We start from the raw sequence: 27,723 nt of genomic DNA, 5'->3' as shown, positions 1-27,723 counted from the left end.
GCTTTTCACACTATCTCAAGATAAAGCTCAGATACAGATCGCCATACTTTACAACCTCCATTATCAGAGCTCATTAGTCAAATCTGTGTTTCTACCTTGTCCACTGTTTCTCCTGGTTCCTCCAGGCAGTGTATGCTGGAGCCCCATGCCTCTCCTTTGGTGACGCCAGTTTCCCAAACTGGAGACAGTGCCTAACCCAGAGGTCAGTATCTGTCTCCTAAAGGCTAACTCAGTTCACATCTGTCGTTTATGCTGTTTATGGCCAGGACACTACTCTCAATTTGTAGGGAGAAGCTCTGGCCTTATAAATAAAACAGCCAGTTGTAAAATGAAATTACCTAAACTGATGGAGGCTTCCCAAGCATCCGAGAAAATAGCTCACTGTGAATGACTGATCTGTAATCCACTGAGAAAGTTGTTGGTAGTTAACTTAGGTTTACAGTTTTCTATGTCTCTCTTCCTATATCCTAAACTTCTACATTCTAATCTTTGGTGTCTACATTTCTATTTTTATATTTTCACTCTTATTTCCAGACCCTTCACTTTTACATTATTTTTGCTTTTTTTTTTTTTTAATTCCAAGTCAGGATCTCACTATGTAGTTCTGGCTGTCCTGGAACTCACTCTGTAGACAGGCTGGCCTTTAACTCACAGAGATCCGCCTGCCTCTGTCTCCTGAGTGGTAGGGATTAAAGGCGTGTGCCACTACACCCAGCTACAATGAAGTTTTTGTTTTAAAAAAAGGCAAAAACAACAGGTGAAAAAGCAATGGAAGCTGCTCTCGTGAGAGCTTCCTTGGTGAAACATACTGGTTTTCTACAAACCCACAGTGAGGGCAGAAAGAGCAATGAACCTCTCTTGTTCTCTTCAAAGAACATTTGAACCTCTTCAAGGGCTTTACAAGGAAAGAAGGGTCCTGGAGCACTGACGTCCAAGAAGGGTCCTGGAGCACTGACCTCCAAGAAGGATCCGGGAGCACTGACCTCCAAGAAGGATCCGGGAGCACTGACCTCCGAGAAGGGTCCTGGAGCACTGACCTCCGAGAAGGATCCAGGAGCACTGACCTCCAAGAAGGATCCGGGAGCACTGACCTCCAAGAAGGATCCAGGAGCACTGACCTCCAAGAAGGGTCCTGGAGCACTGACCTCCGAGAAGGATCCGGGAGCACTGACCTCCAAGAAGGGTCCGGGAGCACTGACCTCCGAGAAGGATCCGGGAGCACTGACCTCCGAGAAGGGTCCTGGAGCACTGACCTCCGAGAAGGATCCAGGAGCACTGACCTCCAAGAAGGATCCGGGAGCACTGACCTCCAAGAAGGGTCCTGGAGCACTGACCTCCGAGAAGGATCCGGGAGCACTGACCTCCAAGAAGGGTCCGGGAGCACTGACCTCCAAGAAGGATCTGGGAGCACTGACCTCCGAGCATAATAACATTCTATCTTCATCAGAGCAGTTGTGATGACCTACAAGAGACTCAGGATGCAGCCTGTAGATGCTCCCGTAGGAGGGTGAGTAGGATGGCCATAGACCCTCCCCTGAGATTCCAGCCACTCCTATCTGCTCTTCCCTCTTAGCTGTAGGAAATTCTGTCCCAGCTGTGTGCGGTCCTAGCAGGCATCAGGATACAGAGTAGAAGGTTCATGAAGGGGGACCTACATCTATGTCTCTCCAGGGAAGGAAGCATCTATGCTGTGATGGGACTTTCAGTGATGCAGCTGCTTAGGTGGCGGTCACCCACACTCCCAGCACCCCACTAGGCCATTGGTTCACCAGGCTGGACTTGGTGAGACTGTTAGTCTATCCATGCATCATCTGAAGCGAGTAGATGTTTTCTTCGTGACTCCCCAGGAACAACAGTTCACGCAACAGTGGACGGGTGCCAGCCTCCCTGTGTACATACATGTAAGCATTCTTACCAGAACATGAGCATCTGTCAGGTGGATAAACTATCATGATCGAGTGAGGATTACCCAAGAAACTCGAGGTCAGTGTTGGGAGATGAATCGGTGTCATTTGGGCTGGGGTGGGGCTCGCTGGTAGAGTGCTCACCAGGCGTGAGCAAAGGCCTGGGTTGGATTCTTAGCACTGCAGACAATTCAGTGCAGGGGCTGGAGAGATGGTTTGGCAGATGAGAGCGTGTACTGGTCTTACAGAGGGTCAGAGTTTGGTTCCCAGTACCCATATCGGGATCCTAGCTGCTAGTCACAGCAGCTCCAGGGATTCTGGCTTCTGTGAGCAGCTGCGTACTTATGTGTGCACCCCCGCCCCATACACATAATCAAAAATAACACAACATATTTTGGAAAAGATCAGTGTAGCTGGGTGGTGGTGGCGCACACCTTTAATCCCAGTACTTGGGAGTCCCACACCTCTAATCCAGACACTGGGGAGGTAGAGACAGGAAGGGATATGGCTGGGTGGAGAGAGGAATATAATGCAGGAGACAGGAGCTCACCCATTCAGACTGAGGACTTGTAGAGATAGGATACCCCATTCTGTCTGAGAATTTCGTAGAGGTAAGAACTAGTGCCTGGCTGCTCTGCTTCTCTAATCTTTCAGCTTTCACCCCCTAATATCTGACTCTGGATTTTTAGTATTTAGACCAATTAGAATTTGCGCTAGATGGAGACTGTGGTGATTTGCAAATCTCAGAAGTTTTCACAATGATCCTCGAAGATGTTAGTGAATGCAGTAGATTGAAAGGATGGTGTTAGGTCAACATCCAAATCAAGTCAGCACTGACAACTGGAAAGCAAGAATGAAGAGATCGTGTTTACACAGCATGCAAAAACCACAAATCCGTCAAGGAGAGTCGGCAAGATATGAGCCAAGACACCTGTATAATCCATAAAGGATAGCCTATAGAAGCGCAGGAGCTGCAGGGAGGCAGGGGGCTGGATCTCATTCATAGTCAGGAAACACCGTTGTTGAAGTGTTAATCTGGGGGCTGGGAGATGATACTGTCAGGAGAGTGCTTGTTATACAGCGTAAGGACCTGAGTTCGGATCCTCAGCACCCACAGAAGAAGTCGAACGAGTGTGTTGAGTGTGGTGACGCTGTAACCCCAGCACTGGGTGAGTGGACACAGAAGGATCCCTGGAGCTCTCTGGAAAGCTAGTTCAGCCAAACCAGCGAGCTCCAGGATTAAGAATGAGATGGAGAGTAATAGAGAAAGAAAGTCCTTGGGATGGGAGTCATTGTGGCAGGTCTGCACCCCCAGCACCACACCCAAGGGCCCTGGCTCCTCCTCCCCTCCAGGGACAGAGTGACTGCTGCTTGCTGTCCTGAGACCTCAGGAGCACACCTGCTGGAGAGAGATGTAGCACCAAGCAGGCAGACGACACACTAGCTGTGGGGAAGGAGCCCCACATTAGGCTTTCTGTGGCAGTGTGCATGTTTGGTACCCGGACAGGTAAGAAGAGCCGAGAACAGATTCTTCTGCCAGGAGCTACAACACCACAGAGTCAATAGACAACACTCTAAGCAGGGACAGACACAGCAGCAAGGAAGAGGTGTGAGGTCAGGTGGGCAGGGTGCACGGGGTCTCTGTCTGCTATGAGAGCTGATGTCTTTGCCCTTGAAGGTTGGGGCAGGCTATCTGCTGCTAACACTTGGCTCAGCTGTCCTGGAAAATGTCTGCAGACCTGACTCTGAGCTGCCTGATGACCCCTAGGGGTCATCTAGCTATAGAGGTGCCAGAAGGCAGGAGCCTCGCCACCCTGTGATGGAGTCAGATCTGTTCTGCATCTGCCCCAACTTAAGCCAGCCCAAGGGCAGCCTTGACACTCTGTGAGCCCCACTAGTTTTAGGGTAGACATGGCTGCTGCCTCTGGGCTTCACTGCATCCTCATAGCCAGCAATGGCCTGGGGAGCAGAGGTCCCATGTTCCCCCACCCCACCCTGCCATCTGTCTAGACCAAGCCATTTATCATATGCCCCAGAACTGTCAGCTGCTGTGATATTCGCCTGTCGCCTCTGACGCACAGATGGCTGCCTTACAGGGCACCGCATCTGTGTCCTTGGGCAAGGAGGATGCAGGTGACTTCAGGTTTATTTCACCCTTATCTCAAACCTTCTGGGAAAGGACCACTCTGTTCCTTGGGGTCTGGTGTGAAGAACATGAAGAATAGGCCGCTCTTTCTTACTCTGCCTCCCCAAAGCAGACTCCTCCACTGGGCCCCACTCTTCCTGAGCCCATGCTGGCCTTTCATCTAAGGGTCTCACAGTTCTCCGGAGGGCTTCGTCTCAAGGAGGGCTAGGGACACCGAATCATGACAGTTGCATCCTGGGGAGGATTAAAACCCTACAGAGGTGTTCCTCTTGGTTGGGGTTACTACAAGCAGGGTTTTCTTTCCATTTTAAAAATATTCTCCAGTGTAGTAGTAGGAGCAGCGGGCTGTGTCCTGCCGCCCGGCTAGCTTAACCCCTGAAAATGACCACACAGAAATCTGTATTAATTAAATTATTGCCTGGCCATTAGCTCTAGCCTCTTATTGGCTAACTCTCACATCTTGATTCAACCCATTTCTAATAATCTGTATGTCACCATGAGGTCATGGCTTACCAGGAAAGATTCAGCATGTCTGACCTGGCAGCTGGCTCCATGGCGGCTCTATCTGCCTGCCTTCTTTCTCCCAGCATTCTGTTCTGCCTACCCCACCTACCTAAGGGCTGCCCTATCAAAAGGCCAAGGCAGTTTTCTTTATTCAGCCAATGAAAGCAACACATAGAAAGAAGATCCCCCTATACCACTCCAGAGTCCCCAGAATGAGTAGCATATTATCTTTCAAACGGGGAAGCACGACTTTATCTAGCAGCTTTCAGGTCACTGTACTGGGTCCCACATAGACGGAAAGAACATCTTTACTTTTAATTAAAATATCAAAATAAACAGTTGGTAAAGTGCACGCCACGTTAGCCTAAGGACCTGAATCCGGTCCCCATGTAAAGCTCAGGCGCAGCGATGCATGCTCAGAATCCCACTGCTGAAGAGTCGGAGGCAGGTGGGTCCTAGGAACTTGCTGGCCACGACCCCGGCGGAATCAGCAAGCCCCAGGGCCCAGCGAGAGACTCTTGTCTCAAAAATGCGAACAGCTCCTGAGGACAACAGCCCGAGGTTGGCTTGTGGCCTCTGTGCACATGTGTGTGTATCTACACTCACCCCCACATGGGCATCTATACACCTGCCCCTCCCTATCCACACACAAAAGGGAGGAGGTTTCTGAGGGTGTCTGTCAGAAAGGGACACGGGTGGAATGTTGTTTCTCATACCCTGTGTTTTCATCTGACTGTTTTCCTGGTGTTCTTGGGAAGGTCTGAAAGTCCTTCTTTCCGTTTTTATTGTACGTGTCTGGGTGTTACGTCTGTGCACTGTGTGCATGCTGTGCCTAGAGAGGCCGTAAGAGGTCACTCACCTGATCCCCCCTGGAACAGATGGTTGTGAGCTACCCTGTGGGTCTTGGGAACTGAACCTAGGTCCTTTGGAGGAGCAGCCAGAGCTCTTAACTGCTGAGCTATCTCTCCAAGCCCAGGGCTTGAATGCTTTAAGAATGAATGACAATCAAAGTAGTTTTTTTTTTTAAATGTTTAAAGAAACATCATAAAACATAGAAAAACAATGTGCACTTTGGAAGCTCAGCACTCTTCCTCTTTTCTCCAACTGCAGGTGAAGCTGGCTGGCCAGGCAAGGTGGAGTTTACAGAAACAGCTTGACTGAGCACAATCTTGGAGGAACAGAGGGATGGGGATGGGATCTGGGGAGGAGCCAGGGGAGCCCTGCTGGCACCGAGAGCAGAAATAGCCAGTAGAAGGAGCCAGGGGTGCTCTGGGGTACCAGAAAGGCAGAAATAGCCAGGATGCAGCATCTTGGGTGGCCCTGGGGCCAGGACAGATTGGGTCTGTTTAGTGGTAAAACAGTGCCACCTCGTGGTCTTCATTGGTAACACCAGGCTGGTGAATTGGGGTCTATGAAGGCTCTGTAGCAAACGTTGGGATGAGGGAGGGAGAAACAGCAGTTTAGAAGAGGTCCTGTAGTGGATGCCTCCAACATAAGACCTCTGTGCCCAGAGCTGAAGGGCCAGTGTCCCCAGGATCAGCGAATGCTCCCTAGGAGCTGGTGCTGAGCCTCCAGTCACCTGGCCCATCTATGGCAGGAGGAGGCAAAGCTCCTGTCATCTGGCCCACTGGGGCTGAGGGGCAGTTTTCTTGGGTTGGGTACCATGGGGCAGAAGGATGCAGGGCACATGCCCTCACTGTAGCTCTGGGGTCCTCCTTCCTGCACCTGCCCCTCTATCTCTTTCTGTCCTCCTTGCCATGTCCTTTAAATGTCCAACATGCAATCAGGACTCTTTCCCTTCTCCCCTGCTTATGAGAGGGAGCCCTGAAGTCTGTAGAACTAGAGCTGGGACATGGCAAGGGTTTTGAGCAAGACTGGGGTACCCTGGCAGCTCTGAGGGCAGGGCAAGTGGGCATAGGATAGCCACTCTACGCTTGTCTCATAGGCAGGGATAGACCCCCAAGGTTTGACTGGGACTCCTCCCCTAGAGCCCTGTTTAGGACAACCCGCAGTGGCTCCCTCTTCCTGAGCTGCCTGCCCTTCATGTAGTACAAGAGAGGCTTTACGCTGCTGTCAACGCAGGCTAGGAGGGTGGCCAATGGCAAGAAGAAGGGGAGCAGGAATGCTATGACCGGCCGCAGGCTCCAGTAGACAACCATGGGCAGGCGACAGAAGAACAGCAGGATCCCGAGGCACTGGGCCACCTTGCAGAACTTGGGGGGTGGCTGCAAAGAGCAGCAGTTCCCGCAGATCAAGAGAATCATGCTGGCCCCACAGGCCATGCTCACCAGCACCCCTAGCCACACGACGCTGACCCAGTGGTATCTGAGGCAGACGAACACGCTCAGCCCCTTGTACAGCAGTCCACAGGCATTGGCCGGCAGGAGCACGGCCGGCATGGTCAATGCCCAGATCAGGAGGCAGAGCACGGCTGAAGTGTACCTGGGGCGGCAGCTGGGGCTGCAGTAAGAGGGGAACATGTAGTTGAGGCAGCAGTCCACAGTGAAGGCAGCCAGCAGCCAGAGCCCCACCGCAAACCATAGGAAGACGACCGGGAAGTAGAGTGCGTCCTCATAGCCCAAGGCTATCTCAGCGATAGAGAAGCCCACCTGGCAGGCGAGGAAGAGGAAGTCAGCGGCAGCCAGGTGCAGCAGGTAGACGTTGAAGGGGCCCTTCTTGATGTGCAGGCCGAGGTGCCAGAGCAGCAGGGCATTGCCCGCCAGCCCCGCCAGGCTGACGATGAGGCTGAGGTAGAAGAGCACACTGATGAACGTGCCCCAGATGTTGAATATGGAGAACATCCCTGCTAGCTTCCGTGGGTGATCTGGGAGGCCCCTGCAAAGGGTGGTGGTGCTCGCTGCCCCAGCTGCAGTGCTCTGAGTGTGGAAGGCAAGACAGCATGAGTCCCTAGCTTCTGGAGTTCGAGATGCCATGGCCCCCTGCCTAGCTGCGCTTGCTCTTGCCCCCTCCCCAGCATCTGCTGTGCTCTGAGGTATCATTCTTCGCCCTCATCCTGGCTGGGCAACCCTTCCTGTGTGAGGTATCCCTTGCAGAGGCCTACCACATTCAAGCAAAGGGGCCACAGGCGGCAGGACCCCCTTTCCCATCATGTTCTAGTGTGAGGGCTCCAAAGCCCTGATGGCACCCACCCAGGGGTCTCTGATGATGCCTGCTGTGAGCCAGGGTACTCTATTCTGTGCTGGGTGAGGCATTAGGAGACTTCCCTACACACTCCATCTGGAGCAGGACACTGAACCCCCATGGTCCAGAAGGACTGTGACTCCTCTGAAGCATCCTCCCAGAGTCTGGGCTTTGGTGATGGGTTTCAGGGTCTTCTTGGGGACTGATTAGCAAAAGGAAGTCCCTGGCGCTCTCAGTGGAGGGGTTCCCAGAGCAGTACCTCTCTCTGGGGATGTTCCAGATAGGAGGACCCAGGCCCAAGTTCTGGGCACAGGGGCTGCCAGGGAAGAGCGGCTATAGGAAAGGATAGATGGAGAAAGAGACAGAGAGATAAAGAGATAGAGTCAGAGATGGGGAGACACAGACAAGGAGACGGGGACAGAGACGGAGAGGGGTATAGGAGACAGTGACAGAGATAACTGTGAGTTGGTGTTGTACCCTCACTCCTGGCTTGGGCTGTGTCCCCTGCCCAGGAGGACACCTTAGCTATCTCTCCACTCCCAGAGAGCCCCCCCCCCCCCCGACTCTGCTTCCTCTCTTGATCCCAAAACTTCTGCAGTGTCCTGGTAAGTGTCACCTCCCCGCTCATCACCAAGGATCCTTCCTGGCACCTCCAGGGGACGGTGGCTCAACCTACAAGCCCAGCTGTAAGGGTCAGAGTGCAGGTCCTCTCACACATCACAGTGTTGACAGAGACAGGAACCTTTCCCTCGGTGGCCCCTAGTGCCCCATGGTATCCCAGGGGTGCTTAATCCAGACTCCAAATCCTGTGTGGATTCTGGCTGATGGAGGCAAGGCTAGTTCTGAAAGGGGATGAGAAGGTGGAATGGAGCATCTTCCTCATCCCTGTTCTCCGGGGAACCCAAAGCTGTGTATTCCGAGATTGTAGCCTCAGCCTCCAAAGTTCCCTTAACTGCCATTACGGAGTACATTCTCAGAGCCACCAGTGCCCCTCTGAGAGCCAGGCAGGGAGGAGTGCTATAGAGGGTAAGAGAAGGGGTGTTCCTTGCTTGGGGGAGGAGGCAGAGGGACAGACTACCCTTCTCACCTGCTGACCGCCTGCTGACAGTGGCTGTCCCCAGCTCGCTCAGCCCACACTCAGTTGTCTTGAGCTCTGCCTGGCCCCTAAATCCCCTCCTGTCCTCTGGGGCTGGCTCCTGCCAGTTCCTTAGAAGTTGGAGGGCGTGTCACCTTTTCACAGGAACCAAAGGAATGAGCTCAAACAGAGCTGTTAGTGTGGGCGGCTCCTCCTCCTCATCTGGGAGAAGAAACCAGAGAGCCTCCACACCACCCACTCTGGAGTAATCCCTGGCGCTAGGTGAGACCAAAGAAAGAGATGCCGCTGTAGGAATGGATCAGTCAGGAAAGCGCTTGCTATGCAAGCATGAAGACCTGGGTTTGGATCCCAGCCCCTGGGACAAAAGCTGGGCATGATGGTGCATGCTTATAACCCCGCTACTGGGGGTGGAGACCAGAGGACCCCGGGACTTACTATCCATTTGGCCATGCTAGTCGGTGCATTTAATGCAAGATCTTATCTTTAAAAAAAATAAGTTGTTGGGCCAGTGAGAAGTCTCAGTGAGTAAAGGTGCTTGCCACCAAGCCTGACAACCTAAATTTAATTCCGGGGATCTACATGGAAGGAGAGAATTCATTTCTGAAAGTTGTCCTCTGCTCTGGACACATATGGTGGTGCATTTGTGTGCATACACACACAAATAACATGTGTTTAAACCAGTGTGGTGGCCACTCCTTTAATCCCAGCACTTGTGTGGGGGGGGGGGCGGGGGGGGGCAGAGGCAGTCTCTGTGAGTCTACATAGAGAGTTCCAGGAGGACTAGGGCAACATAGTAAAACACTGTCTCAAGTGTGTGTGTATTAAGGTCAGCTCTCGCCTTCCACCATACGGTTTCCGGGCATTGAACCCAGGCTGTCAGACTTGGTGGCAAGCACCTATACCCACTGAACCATATTATCAATTCCTATCCTCCCATCCTTTGAGCCAGCTGCGGCCATCTTCATGAGTTCAGCTGTATCTGCCTGACAAAGATCATCCCAGGTGGACCTGATGACTTTAGAGGCTCGCTCACAGAAGGAGGGGCCGGGAAGGGTCCTGAGGACCTTACCTGAGTATCCAACACCGCCCCTCCCCCAGCCATTTGTATGCAGTTCTACCCAAGCTGCATGTCTTCAGGGTCCAGAGTGGAGTGTACACTGGGGAAGGCTGTGGGGAGGGTTTCCATCTGCCCAGCTATTATCCATGCTGGGTGCAGACCTTCCCGCATGGCTGCTGTAGAGTCACCTAGCAGCACATACGCCAGATAAACGTGCAGAAAATACCTGCTGCTGCCCCAAATCTCTCCAGCTTTTCCATTGTCTCAATCAGTCCTGGTGAGGTTTTGGTTGTTATTGTCTTTTGTTTATTTTGGTTCCATATAATTCATGTGGCTTGTTACTCCGTGACTGGTGGCCTGTGACTGGCCATGTCATTGACATTGGGTAACACTGTGGGAAATGTAAACAAAATGTGCTGTTATTTCTTACATGAGACAACAGCTCCTCTAAGAAACATTACACAGAAACCAGTCGTCAGAAACTCCAATTCTTCCAGCGTCAGCACTGCTTGAACTCAAGGCTGCATTCTGCTTGAAACGTCTTTCTGCTTCTCCACCTGGTTGCTCTGGCCTGTCAATCAGGCACTGGACTCTTTATTAGTAACAAAAACATAGGGAGGACCCAACTGGGTGTGTTTGCTCACTTCAGTGGAAATGCTTTTGGGTCGTGAGGTCATTTCCTTGGCACCCCAGACCTAATGCTAACAATACTGATGTTAGAGCCCTGAGGCAGTTTAAAGGGTCAGGAGGCAGAAAAGAGACCAGTTTGACCTCAGCAGACAGGAATGTTTACCTCAAACATGGAGGGACAGACACAATGGGACAGGGAACGTGGGGTTCATATAGAAGGTTTGGGGAATGCAATGAGCGGAGCTACGTGCAAGCCTGCAGTTTCCCCCTCCCAGAGCTGTTTGTCCAGACCAGGTTGTTATATCTCTAGAAGCTGCCTTGTCCTGGCTATCAGGTTGCGTGCCAAAACTGAGTTTGGCAACGACAGTAATGGGGAAGGAGTTGGAGTTTCAGCATAGGGTCTTCCTTGGTCACGGTCTGGCGAGTTTGTTCAAAGTTTATTCCGACATATTCTAACTCTTAAGAAGTAAGGAATGGACTGGAGAGGAGAGGGGTTCCAGGAATAGGGCTGGAGTTTTGTGGGGGATCTGTAGGCACCGTCTAGCTCAGAGTCTGCGAAAGAGGGGTTTCTCTGCGCACTTAGCAGGAGAAGAGTTTTAACTTGGTCCACTGTGATGGGCCATACGGTTGTCGTCATGCCTTCTGGGGGAAACTTCTGAGAAATGATCAGTAGAGAGCTGAAAACAGATGATTTGGTTATAGACTGAAACCGACAGATTGCCCAGGACGGTAGAGGGAGGGGGCGGGGAAGCTGCTGGGAGGTGGGGAGGGGGAGGTGGGTAAGCTGGTGAGAGGAAGTGGGCACAGGGTGACTGGGACTCGTCCCACTGCCAGGAGTGCTGCACCAGAGTGAGCTGGCAGAAGCAATAGGGAGTCACAGAACAACAGGAGACAACAGAGGACTCATGGAAAGGACTGTATCTGGAGTCAAAGGGGTGATGGGTCTTTGCAGCCAGAGTTTCTCCATAGCACCTAAAAGGTCTTTTTGCAGATAAATCAGCATCAGATGGAGCTGGTGTAGGGTGAGGCCCATTAAGAGAACTTACATGGAACATTTTGTTCGGGTGAAAACATAAGTACAGGGATGATACGGAACAAAGAAGTGATAAAGGAGAGGAGCCAGCGAAGGAGGGACCCGAAAGCCCATATATAGGAGGTTTGTGGTTGGATTTTTTTTTTTGTCAGGTCTCTGTTGAGCAATAGCCTTAGGTCATGAGGAATTGAGTCAGGCTGCACTGGGCAATAGCTCCTAACTGTAAGTAATGGCTTAGCCCTAATCTGACCGTTCTGCTCCACTGTAGAAATAATATTCAGGGTATCATATTTGACAGCTCCCAGTCAAACCTCAGGAAAACAGCTGTAACTTCCTGGTAGCCACTTACACATGTGTGCATGTGTAAGTACATGTCCTCCTGCTCCTCTAAATGCTCTCAACCTTCAACCATCAGAAAGGCTGGGGCCCCTCGCTGTTCCAATAAAGCAGGCTCAGCTCTTGAGATCAGGTTTGTCTGCTTCTCTGCCTGTTTTCCCCGTGTCTTTGGGCACCGTCTCAAATCAGCTAGGGTTTGTTGGTACAGAGTGGCATCATTTACATAGGACACAGACCCCATCCTCAACAGAGCAGCATCCTTTATAGAGGAGAGCACAGATCTCATCCTTAGCAGTGGTCAGGTCTAGTCGTGGAGCACTGCCGTAGCTGAAGATTCCAGTTGGCCCTGAAGGATGTTAAGATGTAGCATGACTAATAAAAACCCAGAGACAGATATTGGGGCTCAGGCTGAAAGATCAGAGAAGCAAAGCAGCCAACCACTAGAGAGTTCTTACCTCTACAAAATCTTCAAACTGAAAAGAGCACCAGTTCCTGTCTCACCCTGCCTTATACTCCTTTCTAGTGCTGAGATTAAAGGCATGCACCACCACCGCCAGGCCTCTATAGATAATTAGTGTGGCTGCTGGGATTAAAGGTGTGTGCTGCTACTGCCTGACCTGTATGGCTGACCAGTGTGGCTAGATTTGCACTCTGATCTTCAGGCAAGCTTTATTTATTAAAACACAAATAAAATATCACTATATTAAGATGGTCTGAAATTTTTCTACAGTTTTTGAGAGCTGGTGAGGCAGAGGTTAATTGATGTAGAAAAGGCTTCAGTCCAGCTGGTTTAGTTCTGAGTCCTGAAAACAATGCCTAGGGTAACAAAAGGGATAGGTTGTGTAGTGATTTAGCCACACAACACGGCTGACACTTCCGGGTTCCAGGGCCACACAAGAGCAAACACGCCCTCAGGCAGAAGTGCCTAATGGCCCCGGGAATCTTAGAGGACCTCGTGTGACCCATGTGCAGCATGGTTGCATCATCTATGTATGACACAGCTGCATGAGCCTTTGCATGCATGTGTGAGCTCCATCATCTGCGTATGACGTAACCACACCATCCCCTAGGCAGCCCTTAAAAGCTGGAGGCGCCATCTTCAGCTCTCTCTCTCTCTCTCTCTCTCTCTCTCTCTTTCTCTCTGCACACTGACTTCCCCAGGCCTGTAACACGCCCCCCTCTAATAAAACTCCTAAGTGGGTTTGTTGTGTGTTCCGTGTTTCCTTCTCACTCACGCCAGGTAATTTCATAGGTGCCATGAGACTCTGGAGGCTCTCCCATCCCTAGCCCTTCTCCTGGGGTTGGGATCTGGAACTGGGTATTTTTTCCACAACAATCACATGTTCCATCTGCCTGAGTGGTATTTCTATGCACACCACTGGCTTCAGTCGATGAGTTTCCCCATTCTGGTCAGCTTAACTGGTTCTCCAAACCTGAGGAATTAACCATTGACCTCCCGGAAATCTTCTGGTGTTCCTAGAAAAGGGGTGTGTGTGTGGGGGGGGGACGGGACACAGCCCCAACCACTGCCTTCATGGCTACGGTTGAGCCCTTCACTGACATTCACCTCTGGTTTGCTTCCCTTAGCTAAAATCGTGTTTGGACGACTCAGGGTCAGTCCTCCCATAACTGGGGGCTCAGGGTCCCTCAGATTTTTCTTTCTCCTTTTTTTCTTTTCTTTTGGACCACTTGTCAGTGGTCCCCGCTGTGGCCTCTTTGGCTTCTGAGTTGCCCCAACTGGAGCCAGTCAGGCTTTAACACCTCACTTGTAGGTAGAGAACGCTCCCCTACAAGCCCTACAGTGTTTGTCACCATCACACCCTACCTATAAGCCTTGTGTCGCCATTTACGCGGGCTTTCATGGTTTCAGCTATGGGTAGCAAGCCTTCCAAGACCATCAATCCAGCCTCCCCCCTGGGATGCCTTTTAGAGGTCCTAAAACCCCAGGCCTTAATGCCCTACTTACAGATTCCCACACTTGTCCATCTTTGTTCAAAAATGGCCTCGTTACAATTCAGATAACAATTTAAAGTGGTCACCTAAAGGCACCTTTGATCCCGTTATTCCATGGGAGCTTTCTAACTACTGTCAGCGCACAGGCAACTGGAAGGAGTTTCCTTCATCTAAGTCTTTTACTATCTAAGCTCTAAGTCCCAGTCTTATAATCTCACCTTTCATGATATCTATGTGATCCTATCTAATAACCTACTTCCTGAAGAGCACAGGCGAGTTTGGGAGCAGGCCAGACTACATGCAGTCAAGGTTCACCAAACACATGCAACACAACACCCCCCACCCAGGGGGAAGAAAGAGAGAAAAATTCCACCCTCAGGAATAGGCAGGTGGGGAAACAGGTTGTTGATTGACAGTTCATAGCTGGAGTCCCTTTGACCTGTAGATCCAAGTCAGCTCCCTGAAGCTTGCATGGGTTTCTTAAGTTTACAAAAAGAGACAAAAATTTTAGGTGTGTTAAATCGCCATTGTTTGTAATCTGTGCTGAAATCCCCACTGTGGAAGAGGCAGGGGACTCACGCTTTTGATCATAGTGTGTCGGGGCCGGGGTTACAAGCAGCAATCTTCTCTGCAGAGGGCCAGTACACAGAGGGGACAAAGGTGTTTTAAGCAGCATTGAGAAGCACTTTAAACCCATTTTTAGAAAAACACCAAAGGAAATGTAAAACCTTGAGCTCGTGACCATGATAATGGTATTCAGTGCTTCTCAGAACTAGATTAACAGCTTGCCAGAACTCTATCGATTAATGTCAAAGCTCTGAACTTTTGAAGTCTTAGCATAACAATACCATAGAGGGGGAAAGAAATCGGAAACATTTTTTTATTTTAACCCTTTCTTAGACCCTCAGAACTTATATGTAAGCTTTAAATTTTTCTTTCCATCCATCCAACCATTTACCATGAGACACAAGGGTTGGTTCTGAGAGCAGTCATTGCAAAGCAAGTTTCTGTAAATAAAGGCCTGGTTAAAAAAAAAAAATTGCATTAAAACCTATTTTGTGAGTTTGTCTCTAGAGTCTGCTAAAAAGGTACTTTTTTTCTAATTTATTTATTTATTAAGGATTTCTGCCTCCTCCCCGCAACCGCTTCCCATTTCCCTCTCCCTCCCCCGATCAAGTCCCCCTCCCTCATCTGCTCGAAGAGCAATCAGGGTTCCCTGAAAATAGATCCATATCTATCACCATGACAAAACTCAAGTCCAAATGGATTAAAGACCTCAATATCAGTCCGAACACACTGAACCTGATAGAAGAGAAAGTGGGAAGTACTCTACAGCACATGGGCACAGGAGACCACTTCCTATGTATAACCCCAGCAGCACAGACACTAAGGGCATCATTGAATAAATGGGACCTCCTGAGACTGAGAAGCTTCTGTAAAGCAAAGGACACTGTCACTAAGACAAAAAGGCAACCCACTTACTGGGAGAAGATTTTCACCAACCCTGCAACTGACAAAGGTCTGATCTCCAAAATATATATATAAAAAAAGGTACTTTTTGTCTTTCTTGGCTGGCTACAGCGTGGCTCTCCAGTGAGGCCTGAGTTTTACATATGAAGGTGGCTGCAGCCTTGGGGGAGGAGCTGGTTAGCCTTTTGCTGTTAAAGCTACAGTTAGTCAAACCACAGCATCAGAGATCTGAAAAGGATAAACTATAGCAGGAGATATAATCCAAATGGCCTATGTATCAATTAAATGAGAGAGACTACCCACTACCTAGGCAGTCGTCCTAGGCTCCCACAGTCCCAGAGGCTTCACTGGGGGCAGATGTGGCTCTTTAGCGGCACTTACAGGACAGCATTCACTCTTCAGCGGTCAGACAACACAACTGGCCTTTGGCTGACAGACCCTGGTCCGAGAGATTTTTCTCAGAGAAGAAACTTGGGGAAACTGACCTAGTTTGACCAGGCAGAGTAGGGCAATCAACCCCAAAGTGTCCACAGTTGGGGCAGAGCCCTGGCGGCAAAGGAGGCATTGGGGAAGTTTTGCCTAGTGGTTAGTGTTACCACAATTCAAGTGGAGCCTTTGTACCCTGTACTTCCTAGTTTTGTGTGTCAACTTGACACAAGTATGAGGTAATTTCTGTCTCTCCCTCATCTCTTTCTCTCTCTGCTTTTCTCTCTTCTTCCCCTTTCCTCCTTTTTTCTTCCCCCTTCCCATAACCCACTAAATAAACTCTATATCCAAACTCTCCCCGCATGGCTTGTCTGTCTCTCACCTGCCAAGGGACCTACTGAGGCCTCAGGGGACCTGCCAAAGCCTCGAGTGACCTGCTGATGTCTCAGGTGACCCGCCAATGCCTTGGGTGACCTGCCGCTGCACTGCCAAGGCCTCTGGTGACCTGCTGAAGCTCCTTGTGGGACTGGCCTCCCCCCACAACCATATCTTTAAAAAACAATAATAGTCATCACACAAAAATTTATGATTCAACATATTTTGGATACTTGTTATACCTTAGTCTAAAAGGAGACATAATGATGAGAAGAGGGGTCAGCAGGACTGAGAAGTTGCTCTATGCTGTTATTCTTAAAAAATACATGGGGGGTTCCCGGTAGCAGCGGGAAGCCACGCGGCGGAACCCCCAATGCAGCGGGCGCATGTGAGCAGACCCGGGGAGCCATAAAAGCAGCTGCTAGCCCCGAAGAGACGGTTGTTGGTCCCCGGGGCGGGCTGGCGGAGTCGCCATGCGACAAGCGGCTACTCGGGTAACAGACATATAAACACAGGAAATAGCCATATAAGAATTTATTAAAAAGGAGGGAAAGAAAGGGGGGGGGGAGAGAGAGAGAGAGAGAGAGAGAGAGAGAGAGAGAAGGAGGGAGAGAGAGGAGGAGAGAGGCAAAGCCCCGTGTGTACACCGGGAGAGAAACAAAGAGAGAGCGATGGCGGACTGAGGTCAGAGGTTAAAAAGGAGTGGGCGTGGCTAGGGCAGGGACCGAAAGAATAACATATGCCACATGGTCACCTTTTTTTTTTTTTTGTTTTTGTTTTGTTTTGTTTTTCAAGACAGGGTTTCTCTGTAGCTTTGGAGCCTGTCCTGGAACTAGCTCTTGTAGACCAGGCTGGTCTGGAAGAAGTCACGTGGGAGGAGGGGAGAAAGTGGGAATTTGGATTGGTATTTTTTTAAAGTAATAAAAGAAAAGAATAGAAAGGAAAAAAAATAGTGAAGTCATATGACATGCACTCTTTAACCTTGGTAAAAATGGCTGCCAGTCATGTGGTTTGCTTCTGTCTTGATAAGATCCTCAGCCAAGATGGAGGAGAGCCACATGGTTGCTATTTAAAAACATGTATTTTCCTAAACAAAAGTTGTTTATTCTCATCACTGTATCTCCTTTAGATTAAGAAACAACAGCAAGTCTCCAAAATATGTAGATTGGCATGAATTTTTGTGTGACGACAAAAATCTTAAATTTATAAAGGTGTGTTCATATTAACAAAAGCTGTTATCTGTGAGTTCGAGACCAGCCTGGTCTATAGAGCTAGTTCCAGGACAGGCTCCAAAGCCACAGTGAAACCCTGTCTCGAAAAACAAAAAAAAAAAAAACAAAAGCTGACTTAGAGATTTACACCTAATTACTTATGCCTTTGCTAACTTCAATACCAGGCTTCTAGAAAATTTAGATAACAATGTAAAGAATCTAAGTTACATATACAATATATCCTAGACTAGAGTTGGATCACATATATACTCATGTATAGATTTTAAGACTTCTGTTACACAGAGCTAATTTTGTTACAGAGTTTATAGGTTTTAAACCACACCCAAAGGACTCTCTAAGACAGTTTACAGTGTAGTCCTAAGAGATTTTTTTTCAGAGAAGAGTGCGGAGAGATCATAGAGATCTTGAGAGTGATGGACAGGCAGGTCTACCTGTGAGGTGGGCTTGAACATACTCAGCAAAGGTGCCAGATGATCACGGTGACCAGAGCCAGAGCTGTCAGTGGACTTCAGGAACTCAAGGTCACTGGAAAGGGTCCCAGGTCTGAACAAGATGGAGAAAGGTTAATTGTCTGAAAGAGGTGGGTGGTCCTGCCAGGCTTACTTGAGGCCCCAAACTGGCTTTACATAGAATATCAATGAAACCCCCAGAACCAGAGGCCCATCAGTGGAACTTTCCACTTCTCATGGAGACAGAGGCCACAAGACCAGAGGTCCCAGGTAGACTTGTGGCTGTTTAGATTATAGTTTGGCAAGCATCTGTGCCCCCAAGATAACAGTTCCCAGGAGTTGGCAAGGACAGTAAGAAAGTCAAAAGGTCCTAGAAAGAGGGCTGGGGGTGGGGCCCAGGTGTTCTCCTTGGTTTTAGCATCTCAGTGTTAATGAGGCAGAATCAAAGAAACCAGTTTGACCTCAGCAGACAGGAATGCTTATCTCAAACATCGTGGGGCAGGCACAATGAGAAATGGGTGATTGCCAAAGGAGAAGGGAAACTTGGGATTCATAAAGGAGGTTTGGGGAATGCAATGGCTAAGGCTACGAGCAACCCTGCAGTTTCTCCCTCCTGGAGCTGTTTATCCAGACAAGGCTGTCTTATCTTTGAAAGCTGCCTTGTCCTGGCTATCAAGATGAGGGTCATAGTGAGTGACTGAGTTTGGCAATGGCAATGAGAAGGAAGGAGTTGGAGTTTCAACATAGGGTTTTGGTCAGGGTCTGGAGAATTTGTTCAACGCTTATTCCAACAACTGACATCATTCTTAATGCTCAGAATGGTTTGTTTATGCAGAGCTTCTGACATATTTCTTTATCTAGAATTTTCCAGTCTTGTCCTCAGAGAAGAGACATTCAACAAGGTGATTCAGAAAATCTTCTGGAAAGAAGAAACCATCCACACATTCAGTGTACACAGAGATGTGTGCACTGCAGGAAATGCTGGCACCATAGGCAGCCTTCAGTGAAGGAGATGGCAAGACCTACAGGAATGCCAAAGTACAGGTGTTAAGACACACTCAGGACTTGTCAGGGCAAATCAGTACCATGTGAAGACGATGCTGGTGACAGTGTCCCTGCTGGGTAGCAGAATGACTGCAGCTAGGCTGGCATGATGGAACATGCTGTGTGTGCTAGCCAGCAGAACATGTCTGTGAATGAATCCTAAGATCAGGGAAGAAGTGGCATGCTAAGCCGGTAGGCTACTGCAGAATCCTGTTATTGCTGGATCGTGTGTGAGCACCATGCGTGTGTGCCATGTGAGTGTGGGCATAGGCATGCATGTGAAAGCCAGAGGTTGTTGTTGGGTGTGTTCCTCAATCACCCCACCTTATTCTTTTTAGAGAGATCACTGGCTGAACTTGGAGTTCATTGCTTTGGCTAGATTGTCTGGCTTATGCCACGCTCAAGGCCATGATGATCTAGTCTAGAAGGGCCTGAATTCTTCAGAACTGAAGGGTAGAATGTATCAGGTGGGTCCAGCCTTTTGACACTGCAACATGATGCCGCCTCCTAAAAGTTCATGAATCCTTTGCCCAAGATACTAAAGAAAGCAAACAACAACAACAACCAAAAACAAACAAAGCACAAATCCCCAGGGGCCAGTGACTTTACTCATTCCCTGGTGCTCTGTGTCCCGCCAGAGAAATGCCACCCACTTTACTCCCTGGACCTCTCATTCATGGAGCTTGCCCCTTGATTGTTATATTGAACTACTTGACAGCACTAGGGTCCTGAGCAGCTTCCCTTCAGAGTGCCCCCCCCCCCCCCAGTCTGCTTCCCATGGTGTAACCATGGAGAGAGGAGTGTGGCTCACAGGCTGCTGCCCTTCCATGCCTTCAGTCTCAAGGTTGCCTTTCTACCCTCTTCCCAGGTTTCCAGATCATTGCATCCCACTCAGCCCGAGCTAACAGTTGACACCTGCCTTATCTTCCCATTCTCCACCCCCAAAGCTGCAAACTCGGGTTGTTAACTTGGAGCTATGGTTTCCCCTCAGGAAGTCTCAAGGATAAGAAGGACATAAAAATGCTTATATGTTTCAAGCTATAACTTCTTTAATTCTTCACCTCATCCTTAGACAGTTGGGTATCAATGGCCAACTGAACTGCTGACAACAATGGCCAAACAATGGTCACCCCACTTCTGAGGCTTCTTGCTTTCCTTACTGCCATGGGGTGAGTGGCATTCAAATAACCACCCGTACCTGTTAATTTCAGGGCGTCCATACAGCAGACAGGAAGCATTTAGCATGCAGCCCTGCTTTCTCTGCTTGGGGTTAGATAGCCTGCTGGGGGCTTTGCCCACTCTGCTTCCACTCCCTGGCTACTCCTTGCTGGTTCTCCACTTTTTTTTTTGTGGACCAGCCTGATCCTAATATCTAAGGACCTGGCTGAGGGAAGAAGTGTCCACAGGAGGATAAGAACCCTAGAAAGAAGGAGGGGGATGGGCTCTGCATCCAAGCCTGTACTTGTTACCATAAACCAGTACATGAGAGTCTCTAGAAGTTAGCTTGCTCTGGGAGGGGTCTTTCAGCATCAGAGAGGACTCAAGAACACAGGATCAGAGCTATAAGGAGTTGTGAAATGCACAGCCCTAGAAAAATCAGGAGGCAGAGGCCAGGGGAAGGCAGCACCTTCTGAGAGGGAGAGATAGGTGAGGCGTGGGCTAGCAAGGCCCTCACAGGTCTTGGGAGAAACACTGTTATTAGTATGCAGTAGGGTGGAGTGGGCACTAGGGTGTTATCTGAGGCCACTGACCACTAGGTTGCTGTCCCTGCTCAACAAACTATATTCTTTTTTTTTTTAGATTTATTTATTTATTATGTATACAGCATTCTGTCTGCATGCCAGAAGAGGGCACCAGATCTCATTACAGATGGTTGTGAGCCACCATATGTTTGCTGGGAATTGAACTCAGGACCTTTGGAAGAGCAGCCAGTGCTCTTAACCTCTGAGCCATCTCTCCAGCCCAACAAACTATATTCTTATAAACATAGGCTGGGCTCCTCCGTGCTCCCTGTGGGCCACCGGAGAGAGCAGGCTTACAATGGCTTCCAAGAATGTCTGGCTGATCCAGTGGTGACATCACAATGACATCTTGTTCCTGAGAAGTCTGTATTCCCAAGTGGCTCCTGTGTTCCTGGATCCTGCAGTGGGTAGGCTACGATGGATGCTAGCCTGGCCCCCTGGCCAGTTCTCCTAGGACCTGGGCCTCTCAAGGTCTGACTTTGCCTGGAGGCCCAGGGAAGGGGAACTTGGGTAATCCTTCTTCAGGGTCACACTGGGTGGGGGTGGAGTAAAAAATGGCTGGAGGTCTTTTTTTGAGGCCTTTGTTGCTCTGAGGGCAGAAGGGGAGTTTTGTCAGGATAGGATGCAAAGATAGGATGGTCTCTTGGAAGAAGACCAAACAGGCAGACCTGAGCCCAGAGAAGAGCCATCCAGTCCAGGCCATTGGAATACCATAGGGGTGGTAGAGTGGACCGTTTCATATATGCATTTGGGGATCTTTGGGAAGAGTCCACTACACATGAAGTCCAGAGGAGAATTTTGAGGTGTCCCAAACCCATCCAAGGAAGGGTGTATCCTGAGAGACCCTGATGTGTCTGTACCCCAGGGTGGCTAAGGGGTCTGAGTGTGTAAGAGACATGGGCACATAGGGTGGGCTATGACACTCCAGCCAGCTCTGGCCCAACAAGGCAGACACAATGTATGTACTAGTTTGCTTTTTGTTGCTATGATAAATACCATGAACTAAAAACTATTTGGGGAGGAAAAGGTTTATTCAGCTTAGACTTCCAGGTCACAGTCCATCACTGTGCTGGCTGTCAGGGCAGGACCTCAAGCAGGCCTGAGGTAGGAAGCATGGGGCTTAAAGAACCGACGTGCCCCTAGGCTCATGCTTAGTTAGCTTTCTCTATAACCCAGACCCACTCGCCTAGGGGTGGTACTGCTCACAGTGGGCTGAGCCCACCCTCATCTATTAGCTATCAAGAAAATGCTCACAGGTCAACCTGACCAAAAAACATTTCCCTGAGACTCCCTCAGACTCCGTACTGCATCAGGCTGAGTCTGTTCCATGTTCAGGGTTGTCTCAAGCAGACACAGGACTCTCTGGACTTCAGGGCCGCAGAAGGGCCCTCCAGCATCATGGACAGGCTCTGGGCTAATGCATAGTTGGGGAGACACCTGTAAGGCTGGCTTGGATTTTCCCCCGGGGAGAAGTGGGTGTCCAGAGGCTGAAAACTGGATTTGTGGACAGGCTACTTCCTTTCATGCTCTCTGTTCCCCAAGCTGAAGAACTGAGGTTGAGAATTCTGTCCTGGAGGTGGACAGGGAAGGACCTCATGGGGGATAGAAGGGGTTTCTCTGGAAGAGGAGGACCAGCCCCCGCAAGCTCCTGGCCTCCTGGGATCCCTTCATCTAGACTTGCCAGAGCATCTGAGGGGAAGACATCATACCACAGGATGCAACCCAACGCAAGCTGAGTGGGATGGGGAGACAGAGTCGTCAGTTCCAGGATGCCATCCTTGTCCAGACTCGGGTACAAGTTTAATCATGACAGAGACCAAATGTCCCTCAATCTGTGGGCCTGGTCCAAGTCAGAATTACACCCACTCAGATGTCAAAGGAGGTCAGCACATCATGGATGTGGGCCTGAATTGTTGATGATGTAATAAAATCCTCTCGGGACTTTCTGGACACGACTCCAAACACTGTGTGTGTGTAAACCAACTGACTGGGTTCCATATAAGGGTGGCACTAGTGCAATGACATGGGTGGTGGCAAGCTCTGGCTCTCAGCCACCTGTCCCTGGATTGGTGGGCTTCCATTCATTTCTGTGCCCCTGGCCAGGCAGGAGCTCAATCATCTGTTGTGGGGTACAGCCAGGCTGCTTCCTCAGAGGAACCCTGCTAAGTAGATCCTGTCCAGGATGGGATAGGGGTAAAGAGGTAGCATGTGGGGGCAGGGAAGGAGGCAGGAGCTGTTTGGGCGCTGAAGCTCTGGGCTCTGTCCTGCTAGATAGAGGTGCTTTGGGTGTGTCCAGAGCTGAGAGGGGCCTTGTTAGCCACAGAGAGCTTCACTTTGAGATTGAGAGCCAGGACCACCAACTTTTCTGAAGTGTTGGGTGAGGTTTGCATCATCCAGTGCTCTCTCTCCTACACATCCCCCTCTGTGCTTTGCTTTTTGAGATGGGTCCCCTTTAGCTTAAGCTGAGCTTGAACTCTGTTTTCACTGCACGTACCCATGTGTGCAAGTGTGTGTGTGTGTGTGTGTGTGTGTGTGTGTGTGTACCACATGCATGAATTGACTGCAGAAGCCAAAAGAGGAAGACAGATCCCTGAAACTAGATGTAGCAAGGCAGGCCTTGGTTTTACAACCCTGCTCCCCCTACTGCAGCTTGTCAGACAGCTGGGATATCAGGCCTGTGCCAGTTCTGCTTGGTCCCTGACAGGCTTTGATCTCTGGCTGTGGTGTGGGGTCAGGAGGATGCCTTCTGCTGTAGTTCAACCACTGAGGACTCCCAAGCCACTTATTCCCCCATACCTAACCAAGCGTCCAATTTCAGCATCATTTATTCCACGCTCTATAGCTAAGAGGATGCTGATAGTGGAGGAACAGGCGCCCACCACTATGACTGGCCTATCTCTTCTTGCTGTAGCCGTGGGGAAAGGGAGGCTATGGAAGCAGCTGTCATGAGGTGGCCCTGGAGTTCTGCCTAATATGCACAATCCCAGGCCCTCCACACAAAAAAGATCACCCTCTGTCTGCCCCTTCCCAGCATCCTCCCAGGACACACACAGCTGGGTCATCAGCAAAGATGTCCCTCCAGGGTCTTACTGATGGAGCTCTGATCCTAGCTCTTAACCTATACCAGGCAGTTCCCCTGGCCCCCTTGGGTCGGAGCTGCAGTTGTGATCCACTGGGCTTAGACAGTCATGTCTACAAGTCCCCCTTGGGAAGCCTCTCTCACAGCCCCCAGCTCAGCCTCATCTCCCAGTGCCCGCTGGAGCACCAGCCGGAGGGGTTCCTGCAGCCTTTGGCCAGGTGTGCTGCCCAAGAAAAAGTAGATAGCAGGCTTGGCCGCACTGTGCACACTCGCCATGAAGAAGCTGAAGTGGTAGAAGTAGAGGGGAATGTGCCAGAACAGGTTCTTGGAAAACCAAAAAATGCCAAAGGGCAGACCACAGAAGAGGAAAAGGAGGACAGCTAGCAAGACTAGGGTGGGGAAGCCCCGGGGCTGGTGCCTCTCTGGACCACACTCCACTCGCAGCAACAGGATCAGGCTGGTCACACACATGGCGCAGCACAAGGCAGTCAGGAGAACTGCCACCACCAGCCACAGCATCCCACACAGGTGGTAGCTGGGTGCGCCAAAGAACTGGGTGCAGGCCCCGCTCAGCAGCAGGTCCAGCAGCAGGCAGAGCACCCAGATGAGTGCGCACACACAGGTGGTCAGGTACCGTGGACGGCGGCACAGGTACCAGGCGGGGAAGAGAGTGGCCAGGCACTGCTCTGTGCTGATGGCCGCCAGGAGGCTCAGGCCCACGATGTAGCAGAAGAATCGCAGCATGAGCAGGCTGATGTGTACGAATTCCGGGAAGTTCAGCTGGTCCGGCAGCAGCTCGGGGATGATGGTGACCATGTGGCAACAGAGGAAGATGAGGTCAGCACAGGCCACATCCAAGAGATAGATGGAGAAGGGATTCCTGTAGACGTTCTGGTTGAGCAGCCAAAGGGCCACCCCGTTGCCCAGCAGCCCACCCAGACTTAGGAGCTCGGTGAGGACCAGGATGGTCAGGTTGAACGCCATGTCCTCCTGGGTTCTGGGAAACTGTGTGTGCACTCTCAGTGACATTGTGGAGCGAAGGTAACCACAGCAGAGCCTGCAGAAGTCTGTGTTGCGTTTTCTCTCTCCGGACACCCCTGCAACCGTAATGACACTGACTTAGGAACCTGAGCCTGTCCCTGCCCACGTCTGAGGACTCAGGTAGCCAGGGAATCATAGGTGACAGAAATGATGACACCCACTGGAGGAGGTACCCACCTCCTATATCTGTTTTATCACCCCCCTATCTGTCTGAAGCATGAAGTGGAAATGTCCGTCTTCCAGAGCCCTGTTCCAGGAGCCTACTAGTACTGTTCACTCTGGACTTCCCTGGAGGGGCTGGATGGCCTGGAACACAGGGAGAGGAAGAGAAGCCCAGATTTGATGGCTCCCTTTGTACAGAGAGAAGGGGAGCTGGAGGCATAACTCTGAGGACCTGGAGGCCCCCTTGTGTTTGTCATCAGCATGCAAAGCTCTTTAGTCTTCTAGGTTTTTCTGGAGCATTCCATGAGGGTGTGTTGCCAAATGGCTCTGGACCCTCTAGCTGACTGCCATCCCGTGCAGGCAAGGGAGACCCAGCAACTGTCCCTCTCCTTTGGCCATATACCTGCAGCCTGTGACAGTACTCCAGTCCTTCAGGGACTAGGGAGGCCCCTCCTTTTCAAATGCCACTCCTTCCCTGAGGGGGAAGAGGTACTTGTTTGAGGGTGACGCTGGACAGGGTCCTCATCTGCCTTCCGTGCCTGAGACAGTGGCTCACTGCATGCTGGAGGGTGGGGCCAGAGAGGAGCACAACCCTGACCCAACACAGCTATAGCTGTGACACTGAGGCCACCAAACTCCAGACCTCAGCAAAACACACATCCTGCCAGCATGGCTACCTGTCCCTCCCATCACCTGCGGTTCCCTGTCTACCCCAGGACCTATGACCATCTGTCCCATCCTTCCACCTGTGCTCATCTGTCCCCATCGCTATCTTCAGCCTTTCCTTGTTCTTTGGAGAGATAGGGCAGGGCCTTGCCTTTCCCCAGAGTCTGGCTGGAGTCTTCTTCCTGTCTTGGTGTGGCTAGCCACCTCGTCTCCTTTGGGAAGAGCGTATCAGTCCCTAGGTGGAGATTCAGGACTCCATTTCTAGCTACGTGTTCCATCCTAGCTCCCAAAGCATTGGGATTCCTGCGGGGGCAATGGGCGGGAGTATTGGTGGTGCTGTGGGGGTGGGTGGAGTCTAGGTAGTGGTGCTAGGTTCTCTAAAGTACCATCATCCTGTGACAACCAGATGGGTGGCCCCTAAACCCACACTTCACAGAGGGAAGCACTATGTGTGGCCGGGAAACTGCTCTTACTGATGGGGTGAGCCAGTGTTTCCACACCTAGGCAGCCTGGATGGGTTGCCATGGTCAAGGGGGAACATTCAGAGGTGACACCCCTGACACAAGACCCCTCTCAACTACTCAGTTCCACACAGCCATGCACTGAGTTGGTTCCAGGACCCTGGGGAGGCTCAGACTCTGAAGGGCCAGGTGGTCTTCGCTAACCTTGAGGTTCTCACCATGGCGCTGCAAGCTCCCTCCTCTCCTTTCCTGGGCTGAATTCCTTATGTCTATACTTGAAGGGGCCTGTCTGTATACCAAGGGCCTCAATGCCAGCTAGGGACAGGGGCTAGAAAGGGCACAGCCCTGCTGACCCCAGGGAAAGCCTGGGAAGGAAGGGAGAGGAGAGAACACATGACAAGGGAGAGGAAGAGAAGAGGGAGGGAAGTGGGGAGGTGAACTGAGAACAAAAGCTGTAGCCACACCAGGGGAATGATAACAACAGCAACAATTTAGGGGTGAAAGGCAGGGCAAGGCTTAGCCAGGCCTGGCCAGTGTCCTTCTCCCACTAGAACCCTGTGGGGGCTGTGTATGGGGTCACCTGTCCATCTGGAGGTTGGGGGGCAGAATCTCAGGGCTGGGTGGTAGGAAGAACTAGATTACAAACTCTGTGGGTAGAAGGGAGGGGATGGAGAGGGAGGAAAACATCAATGGAGGAGAAATGGGGAGGTTCCCCCTGGAAACACAGAAGGTTGGGATACGACATAGGTGTGGCTCTGCCTTCTACAGACTGGCATGGAGTCCCCCTTGTCCGGGCTCTGCTCTGGCTGGGGACAGTGAGGATTTAGGAACAGTGCCCAGGTGACTGTCTCCTGAGTCTCCACCCTCCTCTCCCTCAAGGGACACAATGGCACACATAAGGGACCTGATAGGACAGGAGCCTCACCACAGGTGGAGGAAGTGCTGTTTAACTCAGCTGCCCTTCTGGTGTGGCCCAGAGCTGCCTGCAAGCCAGATGACCCAGCCCAAGTCAGAGGATGGAGGCTAGGCCCGCCAGGCTCATGTAGCTGCCCCTCCCCCACCCGCCCAGCTGCCGTCCCCCACTGCCCAGAGGACACCCAGCTACTGGGCTGCCGCAGAGCTCTTCCTTGTCCCCTGGCTGCTCACCGTTCTGGTCCTCCCTGCTCCACCCTGGGCCTTGGAGGGAACTGTCCTGGCCAGACCAAGGCTCTGGCCGCTGCTGGAGCTACCAAGCTGCAGGCGGGCACTCCGACTCAGCGTCAGCCGGCTGGCTCCTCAATGTCACATGGTGTTGGAGGGGATAGGGTAGGTCAGGAAAGAGCCTCTCTGGGGACCTTGCTCTTAAGCTGAGCTCAGTTACTGGCCAGGTATGAACAGCAAGAGAAAGCCAGCTCCTCCCTGTCAGCCTTCCTGGCAAGCCTGGCGCTCAGAGGAAATCAGGATGGCTCAGGGGAGCCTGCTGAGCATTGACACGCCCAGTAATGACCTCACAGGCTCTCCTGTCTAGACTCAAGACACCCAGGGGCCTTTTAGAGACCATTCGCTCTACTGATGACACAGAAGGACCACCATGTGCCAGAGAAGGTCTAACAAGCTTGTTTCTAACAAGCAGAACATGGAGGCTTTTGGCCCCTGCAACTCCAGGCATCGGGGCTGTGGCAGTTCAGGTTGTGGCAGAGGCAGAGGTGTTGAGCCAGTGTGTACAGTCTCCAGCAAAGAGGGAACCAGAGAAAGCTTTGTAAGAGTGAACTTTAATAATTAGGAGCTCTCTGATTA

General features: G+C 51.0%; 2 protein-coding genes across 2 annotated transcripts; both read right to left on the bottom strand.

Annotated features, from left to right (window-relative positions):
* Positions 1 to 6,482: 6,482 nt before the first annotated feature.
* On the bottom strand, positions 6,483 to 7,355 carry Mrgprg (MAS related GPR family member G). Its single transcript, XM_041666517.1, has one exon. The coding sequence runs from the start codon at positions 7,353 to 7,355 to the stop codon at positions 6,483 to 6,485; it is 873 nt and encodes a 290-aa protein (XP_041522451.1).
* Positions 7,356 to 21,565: 14,210 nt separating this feature from the next.
* Positions 21,566 to 27,219, bottom strand: Mrgpre (MAS related GPR family member E). Its single transcript, XM_041666958.1, has 2 exons — positions 27,094 to 27,219; positions 21,566 to 24,714 (listed from the first exon to the last, which is right to left on the bottom strand). The coding sequence occupies exon 2, from the start codon at positions 24,644 to 24,646 to the stop codon at positions 23,717 to 23,719; it is 930 nt and encodes a 309-aa protein (XP_041522892.1). The 5' UTR covers positions 24,647 to 24,714; positions 27,094 to 27,219; the 3' UTR covers positions 21,566 to 23,716.
* Between the last annotated feature and the right edge of the window lie 504 nt (positions 27,220 to 27,723).

This window comes from Microtus oregoni, unplaced genomic scaffold (assembly GCF_018167655.1).
Source record: "Microtus oregoni isolate MIOR12 unplaced genomic scaffold, Mior012 000016F_ref0000370, whole genome shotgun sequence".
Classification (NCBI taxonomy): domain Eukaryota; kingdom Metazoa; phylum Chordata; class Mammalia; order Rodentia; family Cricetidae; genus Microtus; species Microtus oregoni.
The sequence above is the reverse complement of the archived record's forward strand: the minus strand, read 5'-3'. Positions and strand labels throughout refer to the sequence as shown.

Coding starts and splice junctions, on each gene's coding strand:
- Mrgprg (XM_041666517.1), bottom strand. CDS start 7,355: ATGTTCTCCATATTCAACATCTGGGGCACGTTCATCAGTGTGCTCTTC.
- Mrgpre (XM_041666958.1), bottom strand. CDS start 24,646: ATGTCACTGAGAGTGCACACACAGTTTCCCAGAACCCAGGAGGACATG.